Source organism: Natrix helvetica (genome assembly GCF_964273705.1).
Source record: "Natrix helvetica genome assembly, chromosome: 2".
Lineage (NCBI taxonomy): Eukaryota > Metazoa > Chordata > Lepidosauria > Squamata > Natricidae > Natrix > Natrix helvetica.
Genome location: NC_138552.1, coordinates 196,046,752 through 196,063,950, shown reverse-complemented (window position 1 = coordinate 196,063,950; position 17,199 = coordinate 196,046,752). Strand labels below are relative to the sequence as shown.

General features: G+C 37.7%; 1 protein-coding gene across 8 annotated transcripts in view; it reads left to right on the top strand.

Moving 5' to 3' along the window:
- PTPRK (protein tyrosine phosphatase receptor type K) overlaps positions 1–17,199 on the top strand; it is a 415,019-nt gene that overhangs the window by 205,852 nt on the left and 191,968 nt on the right. For all 8 annotated transcript variants that reach the window (XM_081941530.1, XM_081941529.1, XM_081941536.1 and 5 more), the window contains exons 4-5: positions 634–715; positions 3,589–3,704. In XM_081941530.1, coding sequence (XP_081797656.1) covers positions 634–715; positions 3,589–3,704 — 198 coding nt within the window. The remainder of the gene's footprint in view (positions 1–633; positions 716–3,588; positions 3,705–17,199) is intronic.

Here is a 17,199-nt window from a genome sequence, read left to right as displayed (position 1 = left end):
CAACGCCTATCTCCTGGCATTTATATTTTTACTGGTTTTTAAGGGGATTATTTTGTAGGATTATTATTCTGGTTTTTAAGGGGATTATTCGGTAGACTTAATTTTATTGAGTATTGGGATTTTAATGTCTGTATATTTTAATTATTTATTAGCAATACAGTCCTGCACATCTTTTATCCTCCTCTTATCCATCTATTGTATATTTGTATATATATATTGTCCATTTAGTAATTTTATTGTTTTAATTTTGTTCTTTGACATGGACTGTACACCGCCCCGAGTCCCTTTCGGGAGAGGGGGCAGTCTATAAGCGCTAATAAATTGAATTGAAATTGAATTACACAATATCGTGAGGGGAAAAAAGCTGAAAAATCATTGTCTCTTTCTCCTGGAAACTCTAGCTCTTTTTAAAATGGTAAATTCTGCATAACAGGCCACTGAAAAGTGAGCATTGACAAGTATTAATTAAGAACTTAATCTTTGAATAAATAAAAAAGCAGTGAACACGATTAAATCTGTTCGTGAAATATAGCAGAACATTTGGCTTTATTGAGAAAATGTACTCCTCGCTCCAGCCCGATGGGAATTCCATTGCCATGTGTGTTGTAAACATTTCTTCTTTGTCCTTGACAGGTAATATTTGAGGCTGAAGTCTCAGATGGAAGAAATGGCTACATTGCCATTGATGACATCCAGGTTCTGAGCTACCCTTGTGGTAAGTAATGATTAAGAGGCACACTTTTCTCTGTCTTTTCTAAGAGAAGCTCAATATTGTCAGACTGGTGTTTTCATTACTCAGCCATCGGTGTCTGGCTGCTACCACTGTTTTTCTATCTTTTTCTTTTCTACCGTGTTAGAAAAAGAAAAGGAGAATGTCAAAGTCATAAATGTTATTTTGTTATCACATAATTATTTTAATTCAGTGATTCTCTCCCACTCAACTGTAATTAAAAAGAAATAAAGGGTATCTAATAGTTTTTTTGTGAGCTGAATTTTTAAAATTCATTTTACTCCCAATAATAGAAGCAGGTAATAACAATTGATAAATCCTATTTTTAAAATTTGTTGTGACAGTTCTGAAAAATGTCTGTTTTCGGATATGTATAGCTGTCTCTCTACTGACAGGTCTTGCAGTTGTTTTATTTGGGGTCATATCTTTGGAAATTCCTGTGACAGAGAATTGGAACCATAGGAAGATCCCCAGGTTACACTAAGTATAGTCAGAATGGACTTGGAGGAGTGACGGAAGAGCTGCTATCAAGGCAGTGGTCAGATAAGTAGGGCTTGAAACCAGTCCAAGAAACTAGCTTACCATATTTTTCGGACTATAAGACGTAGTGGTGTATAAGACACACCAAGATTTTGAAGATGTAAGTAAGAAAAAAGTTGTCCTCCCCAGCCCTCAGGAGCTCTCTGCAGGCTTCAGCAGGGCTGGAGGAAGGCAAAAACGAGCTGTTTTTCATCAAAATGGCATTTTTCCCTTCCCCCAGACCTACTGAAGCCTGCAGAGTGTTTCTGGGGGGTGGGGGAAGGCAAAACATCCCCGTTTTGGTGAAAAATAGCCCATTGTTTACCCATTTTTCACAAAAATGGGATGTGAGGGCAGGGCTTCGGGAGGCCAAAAATGGCTGTGTTCGGTGTATAAGATGCACCAACATTTCCATGCTCTTTTGGGGGGGGGAGGTGAGTCTTATACTCAAAAAATATGGTAAGTAAACATCTCAGACAAGCCGCCACTTAGTTCACACAAAGATAAAGTGTGTGTGGGAGTAGAGGAAGTATTCAGATTCTGCTATTATAGCTGTTATAGTGAAAATAGTCCGGACCTATATAGCATTGAGTTTTTTAATTTTCATATGTCCTGTTGGGCTAACAGGTTGTATGCACCAACAGAGCCAAAGCAAGTTACATCAGCTCTTCCCCAATGAGACCAAGGATTTATTTGTTTGTTTGTTTATAAAATTTATTGACAGCTCATATTATATAAGTACCTCTGGGCAGCTCACAGTCATAGAAATTAGCAATACTACATTAGCAATAACAATAGCACTTAGATTTATATACCGCTGAGAGTGTTTTATAGCCTTCTCTAAGTGGTTTACAAAGTCAGCATAGTGCCCCCAACAATCTGGGTCCTCATTTTACCGTATCAACTTCAGAAGGATGGAAGGCTGAGTCAATCTTAAATCAGTCAGGATCAAGCCCTGGCAGGAAGTAGAATTAGCCTGCAATACTGCATTCTAACCACTGCTCCACCATGGCTCTTCACTTTGAAACATAAATAAATTAAAACCAAAAATTAAACTCTAAGAACACATTGGGAGGGTGGGGGTGGAATTGGGTAGGTGGGACATCACTCAATCAACCACCTCCACTGTGCTGATGTCCATGAGTCAAATATCTGAGTAATGAGAAGGTGTCAATAATGATAAGTGTTTGATTTAGCGATCAAAATTAGCAAGGTATTAATGGAGTTAAAATTCTGGAGAAATGTGCTTCTGACATCCTTTGGATGTTTGTACATTTTAATTGTTTGAAGTTTCCAAAACGCCTCACGGACAGACTTGAAGAAATTCATTATAACCAATTTCGTTGTATTTAAGTACAATGACAATAAAGATTATACTTACTTATAATCAGTGCATGCTCTGGAAGAGTGCAATAACAAGTGAAACAGAGTTTGTGGAAACTAAACTAAACATAATGTCAATATTTCTTATCCCTAATCCTTAAGTAATTTAGGAGTAGGATATGAAATCTCAAACCTACAGTCTAGATCGGAATATAAAAACAACACACCTCCCCTCAGAAACTTGGAAGAAGATCATGACAAACTGCACCTGCATTTTGGAACAAAAACAAACAAAAAACAAAACCTCTATGTGGATATCTCCATGTATTCACAATAAGCTAGACACTACCTGAGAGAGTCTTTACCTCAATGCAGTATTTTTCAACCTCAGTAACTATAGATAGGTGGACTGACTGTGGAATTCTGGGAGTTGAAGTATACACACCTTAAGATTGAAGTTGAGAAACACAGGTGGAGAAACACTGTTTTAATAATAATAATACCTTATCTTCTGTCAGTGCCTTTTTCAACCCATTTTTTTTTTCATAAACAGAGTTTTGTCATAGAGCTTTCCCGGAGGCAATGCAGAAAGTATAAAAAGGTTTGTCACTGGTTCAAACAATGCTATGTCTGCAATGCAGATAATATTTACTGACAGGACTCCACATCCCCCCAACCTACCATAATATGTAGCTAATTAAATCTGACCCTTTGTGTTATTAATGCAGTAGTTTTCACATTGAATATTATTGAAATTCACATTCAGATTTGCAATTTCTTCGCATCCTATTTGGCCATTCTTCTTACTGAGCTAAAACATTTTTTTTCTTCCATGTGTGAATTTCTTTTCCCCTAAATACTCCATGTGTATCTTGGAGGAGGGGGGGATAAAATGTGACTGAAAGTACACTTTGGTAACTTTTTGCTTTCCTATTTCTGTGTATCTTTGGGGGAATTTTTTTTTAATGTGACTGAGAGTAGCCTTTGGTAACTTTCTGCTTTCCCTATCTCTGCAGATAAATCTCCTCATTTCTTGAGGCTGGGGGATGTAGAGGTCAACGCAGGTCAGAATGCAACATTTCAGTGCATTGCTACAGGAAGGGATGCAGTGAAGAACAAGTTATGGCTGCAGGTAAGGCTCAACCTGACCCATTTAATGGTCAGACCCTTCTGATAAAAACAAAGTGTCCAGTTCCTCAAAGATTGTATATGATAGACTGTCTGGCTTGCACATATGGAATTTTGTGTCCATTCTGCAGAACAGGTGACAGGAATGAGGGAGAAACTACTCCATATCCTCTTTTTCTGTGGGATTCATTCTTTTAAGTTTCAGGCTGGTAAATTCTGTGTAGATTAGTGTATTGTTGGTAGGCTGGCCTTCATAAAACCAAGCTGATAACATAATGTCACAAAGCTAGTCCCACATAATTTTCTGCCTGAGGAACAGATCATGGTGCACCTTCTCCCATTCTGCAAAATGGGGTGATTGACGGTTCGTTATGATTGACAACCAGAACTGGCAATGGGACAGCATTCTCTAGTACATCTGAAAGCAACAACCTACTTCTGGGAACAATGAGCAAGGCATTTGACAGGCACATATCTGTGAACTGGGGCACAGCAGCTGCCATTTCTGATTACAATTACTTGTTATTACTATTAATAGGGATACACGCCATCTTTATTTTATACATTTCAAGGCAAAATAGTGAGGTGGGCTTTCGTGCCTAAGGGAGACTCATGGTCTCAGAGTTTCTGTTCCAGTACATTAACCACTGCATAGATGAGGCCGGTTCAGCTGTGCATATTTATAATGTGATAACTTAACCATATAGGATAGGCTCCTGTATTACAGTAAGACATAATCCAATTTGTTGAGGAATATGATTTAGTAGGACACATAAATTCACTTATTACAGCTTAGTATTATGCACAAGCTAAGACATTATGACTTGTTTAACAAACCTTGGTTTAACTTGTCTTTGTTTAAAACTAGTAAGGTAACTGAAAATAATTCCAGCCAAATCTTGCCTATACAGAGTAGTGTAAGGAATTCCATAGAAGCAGCCCAAGTACTGAGTGGTCTGAACTTCAGACACTTCTATGAAGACAAAGCCTAGAAGTTATAGCGTTCTATTTTTCAGGAATGTTCAATGGTACTGCATTGCATGATATCTCAGTTTAATTAATCCAAAAGCTCAGCCTTGAGCTTTAATTTAAAAATATACATGCAGTTGAAATATTTAAATCCTAGAATTAAACCAATAATAATAAGAAAAGCCTAAGAGAAAGAATTAATTGGCTATTTAAGCAAAGTACAGAACAGCAGACATTATTTTAATGGTCTTTATATGGTTTACTGGAAGACATAGCAAGAAAAAATGGATAGCCATTTGTCTGAAACGGTATAGGGCCTCCTGCCTAGGCAGGAGGTTGGACTAGAAGACCTCCAAGGTCCCTTCCAACTCTGCTATTATATTGTATTGTATTGAAGGTGGAGTCCTAACTGAACCTTAAGCATCTTCAAAGGTAATGAGGAATTGCCAAAAGTATCACTTGTAGTCAGTGAGAAATTTCCTTTAAATAATTATTACTTGGCAATTATTGCTTTGAGTACTTACTTTTCCAAGGAAGAGGATAAGGTGACTTATTCTTGTACATCTGCATCCATATCTCCTAACTCTTTCACCATCTGGGAGCATTCTGCTTACCAGTTTAGTGAGATTGAGATTATTATGTAAAAAAATTAATAGTTTTTAGGCATTTCAAAAAGTTTGAAATAGTTACAACTTGCATGCTCTATCTCTGTGATGGTGAACCTATTGGACGCATGTCCAAAGTGGCACACAGAGCCATGTTGCCTGAAACGCATGGCATCCAGGTTTCTGGTGTGCATGTGGGTGCGATATCAGCTGGCTATCATGCGTGCAGCAGTGCCAGAAACTGGAAGAGCAAGTCTTCTGTTTTCTTGCATGAGCATGTGCAACAGCCAACTGGTCAACATGCACGCATGCGGGCCAGGAAACTGAAGACCAGCTGGTTGGTGCATGCGCACACCAGAAATTAGGAAGTGTGCACATGCCCCCTGGGCAGCTCTTCTTCTGAGATGTGGCCCTGACGAGCATGCATGCTCCCTTTTCAGCACTCAGTACGGAAAAGGTTCTCCATCACTGCTCTATCTTATGTAGGCTATGTGGATTGGGTAACACATTTCTAAGGCCAGAATTGACGACTGATGTCTTAATTTTCTCTCCTTCCCCCCACCCTGAGAGAGAGGGGGGGATTTTATCTGTATGTATATACATACTAGCAAAATGAAATGAGATGACTGTTTTAGTTAGGATTGGTTTGAGGAATGAGGTAGCAGTGGGTTTTCCTGAGATACCATTTGTGATTCATAATACAATACTCTAATATACAATACTACCAGCTCATATTGCTAGAATAGAGCTTGTGTACCTGAATTCCAATTGTTGAATTCTATCTAGGAATCTCTTTGAGAAGATGGTATTAAGAAACTCCTTTGCCCTTTTTGCTTTTTCCATCCTGTTTCCCAAAGCTTTTCAGCGTGAAACTGCTGGAAGAAGTCAACCATACATTTCTTACTCCAAAGAATAATTGCCTAGGATTACAACGTGGCTCTCTTGCTCGAGAATATTGCCTTATTTCAAATCATTCCACATCCTTCATTGAAAGTGTATATATATTCTCAGACATAGCTGTGCAATTCTAAGTATTTGGGGGATTTTTGGCTTTATGTCTTATATAGCAAATATTGATTCATTTAACCATTTCTCACTTTGAATTTCAAATATGTGTGAATTCTACTGATGAATTGCTTTCTTCCATGATGTTCTTCTAGAGCAATGAATATGGGGTCACGGCTACAGTTTCTCCACGTAGAATAACATTTTGACAATGATCCAGCTGTCTGTGGGAGAATTTGAGTGGAAAGTAGCAAGTTTCACTTTGCTTAGGCAGATGAGCTTCTCTTCCACAAATGCAGTTAGGCTTTCAATGGCTGGAGGAAAATAAACAGACCAACAGAGTATCGGGGGGTTAGAGTATGGTCATCTGCAACATCAATTTGTGTAGTAGTTTTGCCCTCATCTTCCATCCTTCTATAAAATCCTGATCACATCTTGTTTGCTGCTGATGATCCTGAACAGGGTTTGCTCATCATCTGTTCTTTATTGGCTGGAACCTACTTCTTGATATTCTTCTTGGCTTGCTGCTCAGCATAGACTAGGTCCGCCTGGCTATCTGTTTGCTCTGTTTGAATGCCATCTTATTTCATTGGCTAGTGCCTATCCTGAAGTGCCTTCCATGAGTGAGGCATGAAGGAGTTCTTCACCAGTGGAGATAATAGTTTGTACAGATCTTGTGGAACTACCAACTCATAAAAGGCCAGGGCTGTCCTTAACATAATGGGTATGTTGACACTGACAGATTATGATATCTCTTTTCCACCTGCTTCTAAGATGTGGTTTCACAGACAGCAATGTTTTCCTGGGTTCTGTTTCAATGCTGGCTTTGCTGGGTGCAAGCACAGCCTTTATATCAGACTTTAAGGGCTTGAAGTAAGAGGCATTTGGGAATTAGCCTAGAAAGGACTGCAAGGTTTTGGCACTGCACCAGAATCCCTATGCCAAGTTGTGCCTGGAGCTTCTGGGCTCTGGCCTAAAGGGAACTGTGCAGATTTCAACCAGATTCCTTGTGTCCATTGGCTGATTTCACACAACATGTCACACAATTCAAGATCTAGCAGCTGAAAAAAATATATGACTTCACCTGAGCGAAATAAGTGAATCCAGCCTGTTTATCTATCCATTCAGCTAGTTTATACTTCAGTACATTGTGCAACTCCAGGAAATGGATTTGTAGTAAGAGATTAAGTGTTTTGTAAACATATCCTTATACAGGGCCAGATCCAGTTTGCGGGGTGCTTAGATCTGACTTGTGGGGCCACCCTGGACACAGCAAAGGACCAGTCTGTTGTACCTCTGCCAGCAAAAACAGAGCTTGGGAGAGCCATATGCAGTCCTCCCGTGCTCTGTTTCCACTGACAGAGGGTTGCAGGAAGCCGCCGCAGCCAAAAAAGGAGCCCAGGAGCCCGTTTTCATTGGCAGAGCACATGAGCCACCACAGGCGTCCCCAGCACAAGTGTTGTCAAGCTGGCCATGCCCACCCTGCCCCCTGATGTCAAACATAACCCTACGTGGCCCTCAATGAAATTGAGTTTGACACCCCTGCTTTATAGCCATTCAGAAGCTATCCTGCCTGAAACCAATTATTGCTCTGGGGATTCCATAATACCTTTGAATGAAGGGTGTGACTCCCCCCAGCTTCAGTTCCTTTTAATAGAGATCTTGAGCATAAACCAAATAAGAATCTTTAAAAGCCAGAGACAATTGGGTGTGAAGGAAATTGTTTCCATGGTCAATAGGTAGAGTGGGAAAGAGGCATTTCTGTAACCACAAAAGCTGTATTTTACTGACATAGAAGCAAGAAGCAAACTCAGTACTCCATCTGGGTGCGCACAATCTTTATTGGGAAGGTAATGCATACCTGGACCAGTTTCTTGGTTAAAAAAAGAGAGCAGACAGAATCACTGTCCTGAGCTCTTAGTCCTGGTCTGTTTGGATAGGCAGGTGGCAGAATGGAGAATGAAGTTCTGGTTGTGGATTTTCCATATGCAAAGGGAGCATAGAATGATAAGGAACACAGTCAATGTTAAACTGGTTATCCTGGAACACTATTAAAAAGTAAGAGCTTATCTGTTTTACTCATGGGGGAGTCATACAGATTCATTAATCATTGGGAGTGGTTCTGTATTTGAATATATCTGCTTTGGTGCAAGTCTAGCCAATGATCTGCCAGATATTTTTGGAATATGACTTGGCATCTAATTTTTGGACAAGTTGTTTGGGATCAATGTACAAACTGAAGTCTAGCAAACACCAAAGGAGCACAGAGTCTCCATTAGAATAGAATAACAGAGTTGGAAGGGACCTTGGAGAACTTCTAGTCCAACCCCCTACTGCTTCACAAAACCATAGCAAGACAGCATTGTTGCTATGATTTTGTGAATTTTTTTTCATTTTCAGGAATTGTTGAAGTCATTGAATAATCCAAAATTTTGCTTTGTCCTGTGATTTATTCAGTGGGCATACATATGTTCATACAATGTATAGAGGGGATGAATATGAATCGATGGAATTGGATGCTTTGGCTAACCTCAAATGGATTGGAATAAGGACAAAGAATAAGGATTTTAAAAATATCCTGATTTATGCCATCAGCTAAGTTTTTGTTAGTTCAGTGTGAATATCAAAGCCATTTTTACCCTTTGTCTTTCAACATTAAGCTATCTCTTGTTTACTTGTTTTGGAATCATAATGAGTAGCATAAACTGTCCCAAAAGGTTTTAGATCTTACTTATATGCCCAGAATAAGATAGCACCTGAACTGCCCCACCCATAAAGCCTTGTGCTTGCAGCATCTGCTAAACCATATGCCCTGGCTCCCAGTTTAGTTGTTCATAACTGAATCACTAATGAGTCTATCCATCACTGTTGTGTCTTGGCATCCACACACCATTTGGCTTGGGCAGAGAAGCTTGGCCTCCTTGTGCAATTCTGTTTGCATTCTGACATGCAGGCCAGGGTGCTACCATCGATTTTGCTATGACCAAAATTAAAAGACGATCACATTCACTTACAAAAAAATAAAAATAAAATTAAAGCTTGACTGGTAATCCTATGCAGATAGAGATAAAAGCAAGAGGCCAATCTGTTTAGATGCTGGCTAAATGCCTCCCCAGTTGGCAAGTCAAAGCTGGAAGTTTTCATTGAAACTTAAAAAAAAAGAATATTAAAAACTACTACAAACTAATATAAATCAAGGGAGGAAAAAAAGTAACATAAAAAAACCAAAGAAGGGAGAAAAAGAGTTGAAAAAAATAGAAAAGAAGGAAAAATATATAAACTGTGGTAACTTCCAATATCTTCAGTGCACTTATGAGTCCAAATATATTCTTACCTTTGTCTTAAAAGTTATTTTACTTTTCTTTCCCTAATCTAACCTGACTAATCATCAAATCCATTAATCACAAGGTTTTTTTTAAAATTTTTATCCAAAAAAGTCCACAACAGCTTTGCACCTTCAATAAATGTAGATAATGTCTTTTCACTAATCAAAGAAGTCAGTGTATCCATTTCAGCAAAATCTTTAACTAAACCAACTATTGCTCCATAGTGGATACAGTTAAATCTTTCCGTCCCTTTGCATATAATAAGCTTACCAGAGTAATATATTTATTATTTTATATATTGAAATAATCTTTAATGGGTTTTTTGCCCATTTGTCCATTAATCCTAAAAAGAAATGTTCTGGCTTCAGCTGAATATTGATCTTTAAAATCCTCTATATTAAAGTATCAATTTGAATAAATTTTAAAGCTTTTTTTAACATGTCCTTATATGTTCACCTTTCCAACATACATTTGAAGTATGATTTTTAAAGTCTATCCTAATTTTAACTTTATACAGTGGTGGGTTCCGGATACCATTGCAACTGGTATGGTACAAAAGGGCCCGGCGTCCACCACATGAACGTGCGCAGCACACGTGCGCAGCATGTGCATGCGTGCTTACCGACTGCAATGCTCCGCGATGCCTCCGCGACAGTCCAGCTGCTCAGTGGAGCGTTGCGCAGGCACCATATGCTCTGTGTGTATGCGCGGAAGCCACGAAGAGCTCGGTAAGAAGCACAGACGGGTGGGTCGGCCCTCTGGAGCACCATACTGGAATGGTACCCGGTGTTCCCGGCAGGCACCGGTATGCCCGTACTGGGGCATACCAGTTGTAATCCACCACTGACTTTATACTACCATAAATATCCATGCCATACAAACTTCTGGTCATGATCTTCTAACTCTAAAAGTCTCGTGTTTCTTAGCAACATCAGTTCTTTCATTCAGATCAACAAGCAGCAAAATACAATTTCAAATCTGGTAACCCAATTCTCTCTCCTTTGTACCCTTGTAATAGCTTATATTTAACATATTTTTACCCCGGCTATATAAATTTATGCCATTGTATAAATAGTATATCCATTGTCCAAACAGGTATTGTCTGAATTTTTTAAAAAATTCTCCATTTTAACATGTCCTTGTTAAATTTTAGTCCATTTTGTAACATAATTAATTTGACGTAACTTACAATTCATATTTACTCAAGTAATACTCAAGTATTTTACTTTTTCTCAATTGTAAAACCATTTTTTTTACATCATTTCTATTTCATCTTCAAATTTCCAAGTTTTGTTATCATCTTTGTGTTCTGAATCTTGAAACCTGCTAATTTACCAACGGCTTTACATTTCCTATTCTATTCCCACTAATAAAGTAGATTTTCTAAAATTAAGATCAAATCATCTACAAATGCCCCTAATTTTTAATTTTAACTTGATTCTCTGACCTATTCAATACTTGAAGAAAAAACATGAACAAAAGTGGAAACAGTGGGCTTACTTTTCTGAATCTCACAAGATTTTATTAATTCTTCATTAATAATTATTTGTACTTTCTTAAAAGTGTAACTCAATCTTACCCACTTAATAAAATTATCTTCAAGGTTCATATGCACCAGAATGCTAAGCAAACAAGCAAAAAAATTACAATGGGACCTTGGGTCACAAATGGTTCTGACCACGACCAAATCGGGTGTCAACAAAAAAGTCTGCTAAATGTTTCATTCTGTTCACGAACAGATCCTTGGGTGGTGATCAAACAAAGCCTCAGCAATTTTCTCTGCTACCGCTATTTTCCCTTGTGCGCTTTTTTGGGGGGGATATGCGCACATGCAGTCAGTCTTACTTCTGGTCACGACCAAATTGGGTGCTGACCAAAGTCCTGGAATGGATTACAACCATGACCCGAGGACCCACTGTATATTCAAAGTCATCTAAAATTGACCGTATTTTTCAGAATATAAGATGCACCTTTCCCCCCCAAAAAAGAGGGTGAAAATCTGGGTGCATCTTATACACTGAATACAGCATATTTGGCCTCCTGAAACCCCACCCCCTTTGCACAAATGGACGTGCAGAAGATTTGGGAAGCTTGGAAAGTGCTCCTGCGGGCTGGAGAGGACAATATTGACCCCAAAAAGCAGGCCGTTTTTCCTCATTTTTGCCCCCCTCAGCCACCAGGAGCACTCTACAAGCCTCCGGAAGCGCTGCCTGCCACCCCCTTTTTTTTCAAAAAATGAGTCGTGCAGAGGGTTTGGGAGGCCTGCAGAGTGAAAAAAACTTTTTTTAAAATTTACCTCTTCAAAATCATGGTGCATCTTATATTCCTGTGCATCTTATAGTCCAAAAATACGGTAATGCGGTTTATTTTTCATTATGTTGCTCAAGATATTCTCAATATTCTCAATATTTCTAATATTGTTTTATAGTTGACTTTTAAGTAAAAATCTACTGATATTCATGAATAAAATCCTGTAAAATTATTTTTAACCTTTCAGCCAGAATCTTGGTAAATTATTTGTAATCATTGTTCAATAAAGATACCGGTGAATAGAACATTTTTTTTCTTTACCGACCTGAGGAAAATGTTATTCTTGGTGGAGTTTTAGATAACAAAGGAATTGCCTGGAAGTAGTAATCAGAGATTTTTTAAAAAACCCAGAATGGAATATAATAGAACAGCTTCCTGCAAATCTAACTCAAGGTTTATTAATATATTTACCTTTACTGTAGTTAGATGTCCATTGATATATTTTTTTTGCTCTTCATTAGAGTTATGAGAGATGTTGCCAACTACAACATTTGCAGTTATGAAAAAGATAATTCTAGCTAATGATAATAATGTATACTTCTAATTTCTTTATGGAATTATAGCTCCATAAGGACATTTTTGTTTTGACATAGCATGAAGTGTTATCCCAGGCCTTATCTTAGCATTACATATAAATCAAGCTATTCATACAAATGGTTAAAAATCTTGGTTTAGGATTATAGATGAACACAGCAATTTATGTAATTATAGTATGCAAATTAAGACATAATGTCCGGTTTTGCCCACCCTAGAAAAACAGCAAGAGACTCTCCCATTCATTCATTCTTTTAACGAATATTTTTTGTTAAGAGGTTTGAGTTTAGGTAGTATGGAATTGGCTATGTTTGTTAGATCTTAAAAGGGGATAGTTTGAAAATAACTGTTTACTTGAAATAAAAAATGAAGAGTATGAACAATTCTTTAAAATAGTCTGTAAAACAGTTTTAGCCCTAGAAGGGCAGTTCTCAAACTAAAAATATTCCTTTTCCTAGGCATGAGCAACACAGAATTTTAACAAGACCAGTTGAAGTAAAAAGAATAGAGTTATTAACATTTCATAACCCAAGTATTTCCAATTAGATATGATTTATCTCCTCAGCCATTAGGGCAGAACCATTCATAATATCTTTTTAATGGCTTGACTGTAAATTGGCACGAAGGTGGGTCTTTGGACCAATAATGGATGAGTCTTCAGGTATCTATTTACAAAACTGTCTCCTGAATCCTAATCATTCTGAAAAGTGACCCCTAATAATTTAGCTAGTTCAGTGAGAAGGCACTTCTGCGCTTGAGCAGAAAGTCTCTAACAGACCTACATATTTTCTAGCTTTAAACACTCCAGCAGAGTGGTAAGGTTAGAAAATATGGTTTTCCTACCATGTAATGAGAGGGACGCTATCTTACAGACGTGCTCTTTTTAAATATATATATAAAAGGCAGTAGAAAACTTTAGCACAACCTGGTTGTACCTCTGCAGTTTCAATACTGCCCTACCTCCTGTTTGAACTGTAATTACCTAATTTCATTTAGATGATTTCTAAATGCCATTTTAGGGTCATTCTCAGTAAAAATAACAGGGCTGGAATATAGCAGTAGATGGTGTTGATTCCACTTAAATTACACTTACATTCAATTCAGCATGGCTGACTGTATTGCTTCCTGTATTTTTAATTACTGTTCCCCTTAAGTCCCATTCAACATTGCAATTCAGTGGCAATTTCTGGATAGGGTCTAAGGATCACACACCTGGCTTTGAGAGGCCACTTGTGTCCCCAATGCCTCAAGCCATGAAACTTAACTGTGTCTTGTTGCAGAAAGAGTAAAGGTGGTACTTTAAATTTTCTATCTTTAATCAGATTAAAGTCAACCAAGGCCCTGGTAGGTAAAATATGTGATTTAGACCTAAACTACCTGCTTTGATAAATCCCTACCAGATTCCTGCTGTGGTGCGAGGTAGTTTAACAATGTCTTGCTTTCCATTTCTTAATTTTCACTCCCTGCTATAAAATTGTCTTGTAAAGCTCTCCTCGGATTTTCTTTTTCTTTTGCTTCCACGGCCTTGTAGGCAATTTATGTCTCCTCATGTTCTCTCTCATTGTAACAGGGCAACCATGGTGACATATGATTCAGGGGAGTGCTGCAGATGCGATTCCCTCCAGACTCAGTTCTGCAAATTAACTGGTGCTTAGAGCATGTCCAGCATTACATCATTCTTCAGCAGATGCCTCTTTCTATTACAGTTCGGAAGATGAGAGTATTATCTCACTGATTTTTTTCCCCCCACCAAGCTCCTCTGATGGTGTTTCCTCAAATAGCTTTCCTGCCCTTATACACAACTGTCTGATTAGAGATTTGTTTTTGAAAATGTCTTTGTTTCAAATAGTCTCATCATAACTAGAGCCTCTTGTCATGCTTCTGGTCTGCTTCACCGTTCCACTTTTACAAGTCCATTGAGTCTTAACAGCCTTTACAACTTTGGTGATGGTTATCATTGTAACATAATAAAATTATTTTTTTAAAAAATATATATATAAGACTCAACAGAATAGATAATCTGGTCACCGTACACCAAGGTCATTATGATTTATTGAGAAACTAAAGATAATTCAGCTTGACTTGGATCAAGCATACAAAAAAATCATTATTTCTGACTACATGAATTAACTTGTAATAGATCTTGGTGTGCCTACGTTCCTCACCGTCCTTTTTGCATCCCCACACCCAAAAAAGATGACAGTGGTAAATGAGAGCTTTCATTTCAACTATAGTTGGCATTTGAATTAAGATAACTATAGAATAGCATTAGCAATAGCATTTAGATTTATATACTGCTTCACAGTGCTTTACACCCCTCTCTAAGAGGTTTACAAAGTCAGCATATTGCCTCCTCACAATCTGGGACCTCATTTTACCAACCTTGGAAGGATGGAAGGCTGTCAACCTTGAGCCTGCTGAGATTTGAACTGCCAAATTGTAGACAGCCGGCAGGCAGCAGAAGTAGCCTGCAGTACTGCATTCTAACTACTGCTCCACCATGGTTCTTAATTTGCTTAATTTGTAGTTACTGCTTAAATTGTTATGCTTAAATTGTCATTACTGGACTATTGTTATTCTTATTACTTAAATTGCAGCTACTGGGACCAAAATTTCATATTTTACAGGAACTTTAGTTGAAATTGAAAATATTTTTTTCTTTCTTTAGTGAGGAATGTGAAGGAAAAGTCTCAAACATTGCTGTTTTATGCTGGAAAAAGTTGAACTTTACAGAGTTTTGTTTTTAAGTTACTTTGCCCAATATTTCTATACCACCTTTTGCTTACAATGTTGTAAACTTTACTGCCTTTGGATTATTTAAGTTAATACTATACTGAAATCTCTTTTCCAGTTTCCCAAAGGATTTTTTGTTTTCGTTTCAATCTTTTCCATCATGTTTCAGATTCCTTGGCTATCAGCACTTTCTGAACTCTCCTATGTGTTCCCTTAGAATGTAACTGAGGCATGAGAACTGGCTACTGCATATTGTATCAGAGAAGAGAGGATTAGGTGGTAAAAGCAGGGATAGTTACACAAGCCAGAGTTGCTTCAAAATTCAGGCAAGATCCTATATCTTGTCAATAAGATTGAGGAGAATTTCATCAAAACCCTTGTTTTCTTTGAAAATCTCCCTTGAGTACATGTTCTTTTCCCTCAAATTGAATGACAACTGTCACATAATTGGGGAAAATTAAAAGAAACTAAGTGACAACATTCAGTGCAATTCTCTAGAACTTTTCTATTACTCCTTCTACCTTAAGTTCCCTCCTCATGTTATTGGAGTATTTTCAAAGAGCAGTTATAATTAGTTTTATAAAATAACCAAAATAGATACTTGGGTGTCTTTTTTTCACATTAATACCCCAAGTAATTCATTGCCTAAAAATTATACACATAGTGATTTCAGCTCAGTACAAGTAGTTCTTGACTTACAATGGTTTGTTTAGTGACTGATCAAAGTTACAATGGTACTGAAAAAAGGGACGTATGACCATTTTTCACACTTGTGACAAAGTTCAGATGCTCGGAAACTGGTTCAGATCAAAATTCAGATGCTTGGAAACTGGTTCATACTTATAATAGTTGCAACTTATAATAGTTGCAGTGTCCCAGGGCCATGTGATAATAGTTGCAGTGTCCCAGGGTCATGTGATAATAGTTGCAGTGTCCCAGGGTCATGTGATAATAGTTGCAGTGTCCCAGGGTCATGTGATAATAGTTGCAGTGTCCCAGGGTCATGTGATAATAGTTGCAGTGTCCCAGGGTCATGTGATAATAGTTGCAGTGTCCCAAGGTCATGTGATAATAGTTGCAGTGCCTCAGGGTCATGTGATAAACTTTGTGACCTTCTGACAAGCAAAGTAAATGGGAAAGCCAGATCTATTAGAAATGGTTTACTAACTTAACAAATGCAATTATTCACTTAACAACAGTAGCAAGAAAAGTTGTAAAATGAGGCAAAGCTCACTTAACAAATGTCCCACTTAGCAACATAAATTTTGGACTCAGTTATGGTCATAAGTTAAGGACTACCTGTTAAGGAATACCGGTATATTGTTAGATACAATAGTTTTTGTAAACTAACAAAAGAATACTGTCTTTCAGGTGCTATACTGTATTAGCATTGGATACCAAAACTGCAGTTTTATTCTTTATTTTAGTTTACTTGAGATTTTCCTATAAATTCAGTTTTGAGCATGTGAATGCCTAGATTAAATTCTTCTTGTCACTCTGTATTCTGTCTTGTGAAGCCATTTCCGTCATTTAGTTTAGAAGAGAGCTTCTTTTTCATAAAAAAAAAATACAATCATTTCCCCTGGCTGTTTCATTTGCAACTCCTCTGTAAGCCACATAAGCGATATATATGTTCTCTGGGGATGCCTAAATGCTACTAACATTTGACTCTTTCAGTATGGCTTAGGGAAATTTACTAGCCATTTCTTCACTGATTACAAGGCCATAGGACAAATCATTGGTCAAGCATAATATGTTATTATTCCATTTTTGTTCTATTGATAAACCACTATGATAGCTGTTCGTTTCCATGAAACTGACTAGGCACATTCTGGTTATTGCATCTCAATAATATGAAATTTTCCTTTCCCATTTTTAAGGTATAAGTTTCAAACACATAGCTTACATTTGATTTGCACGTGAACCTTCTTTTTATCGTGGCATGAATGATCACATGTGTACCATTATTGGAACAAGCTAGTATTTTAAGCCTAGTATTTTAAGTTTGAGTAGGCTA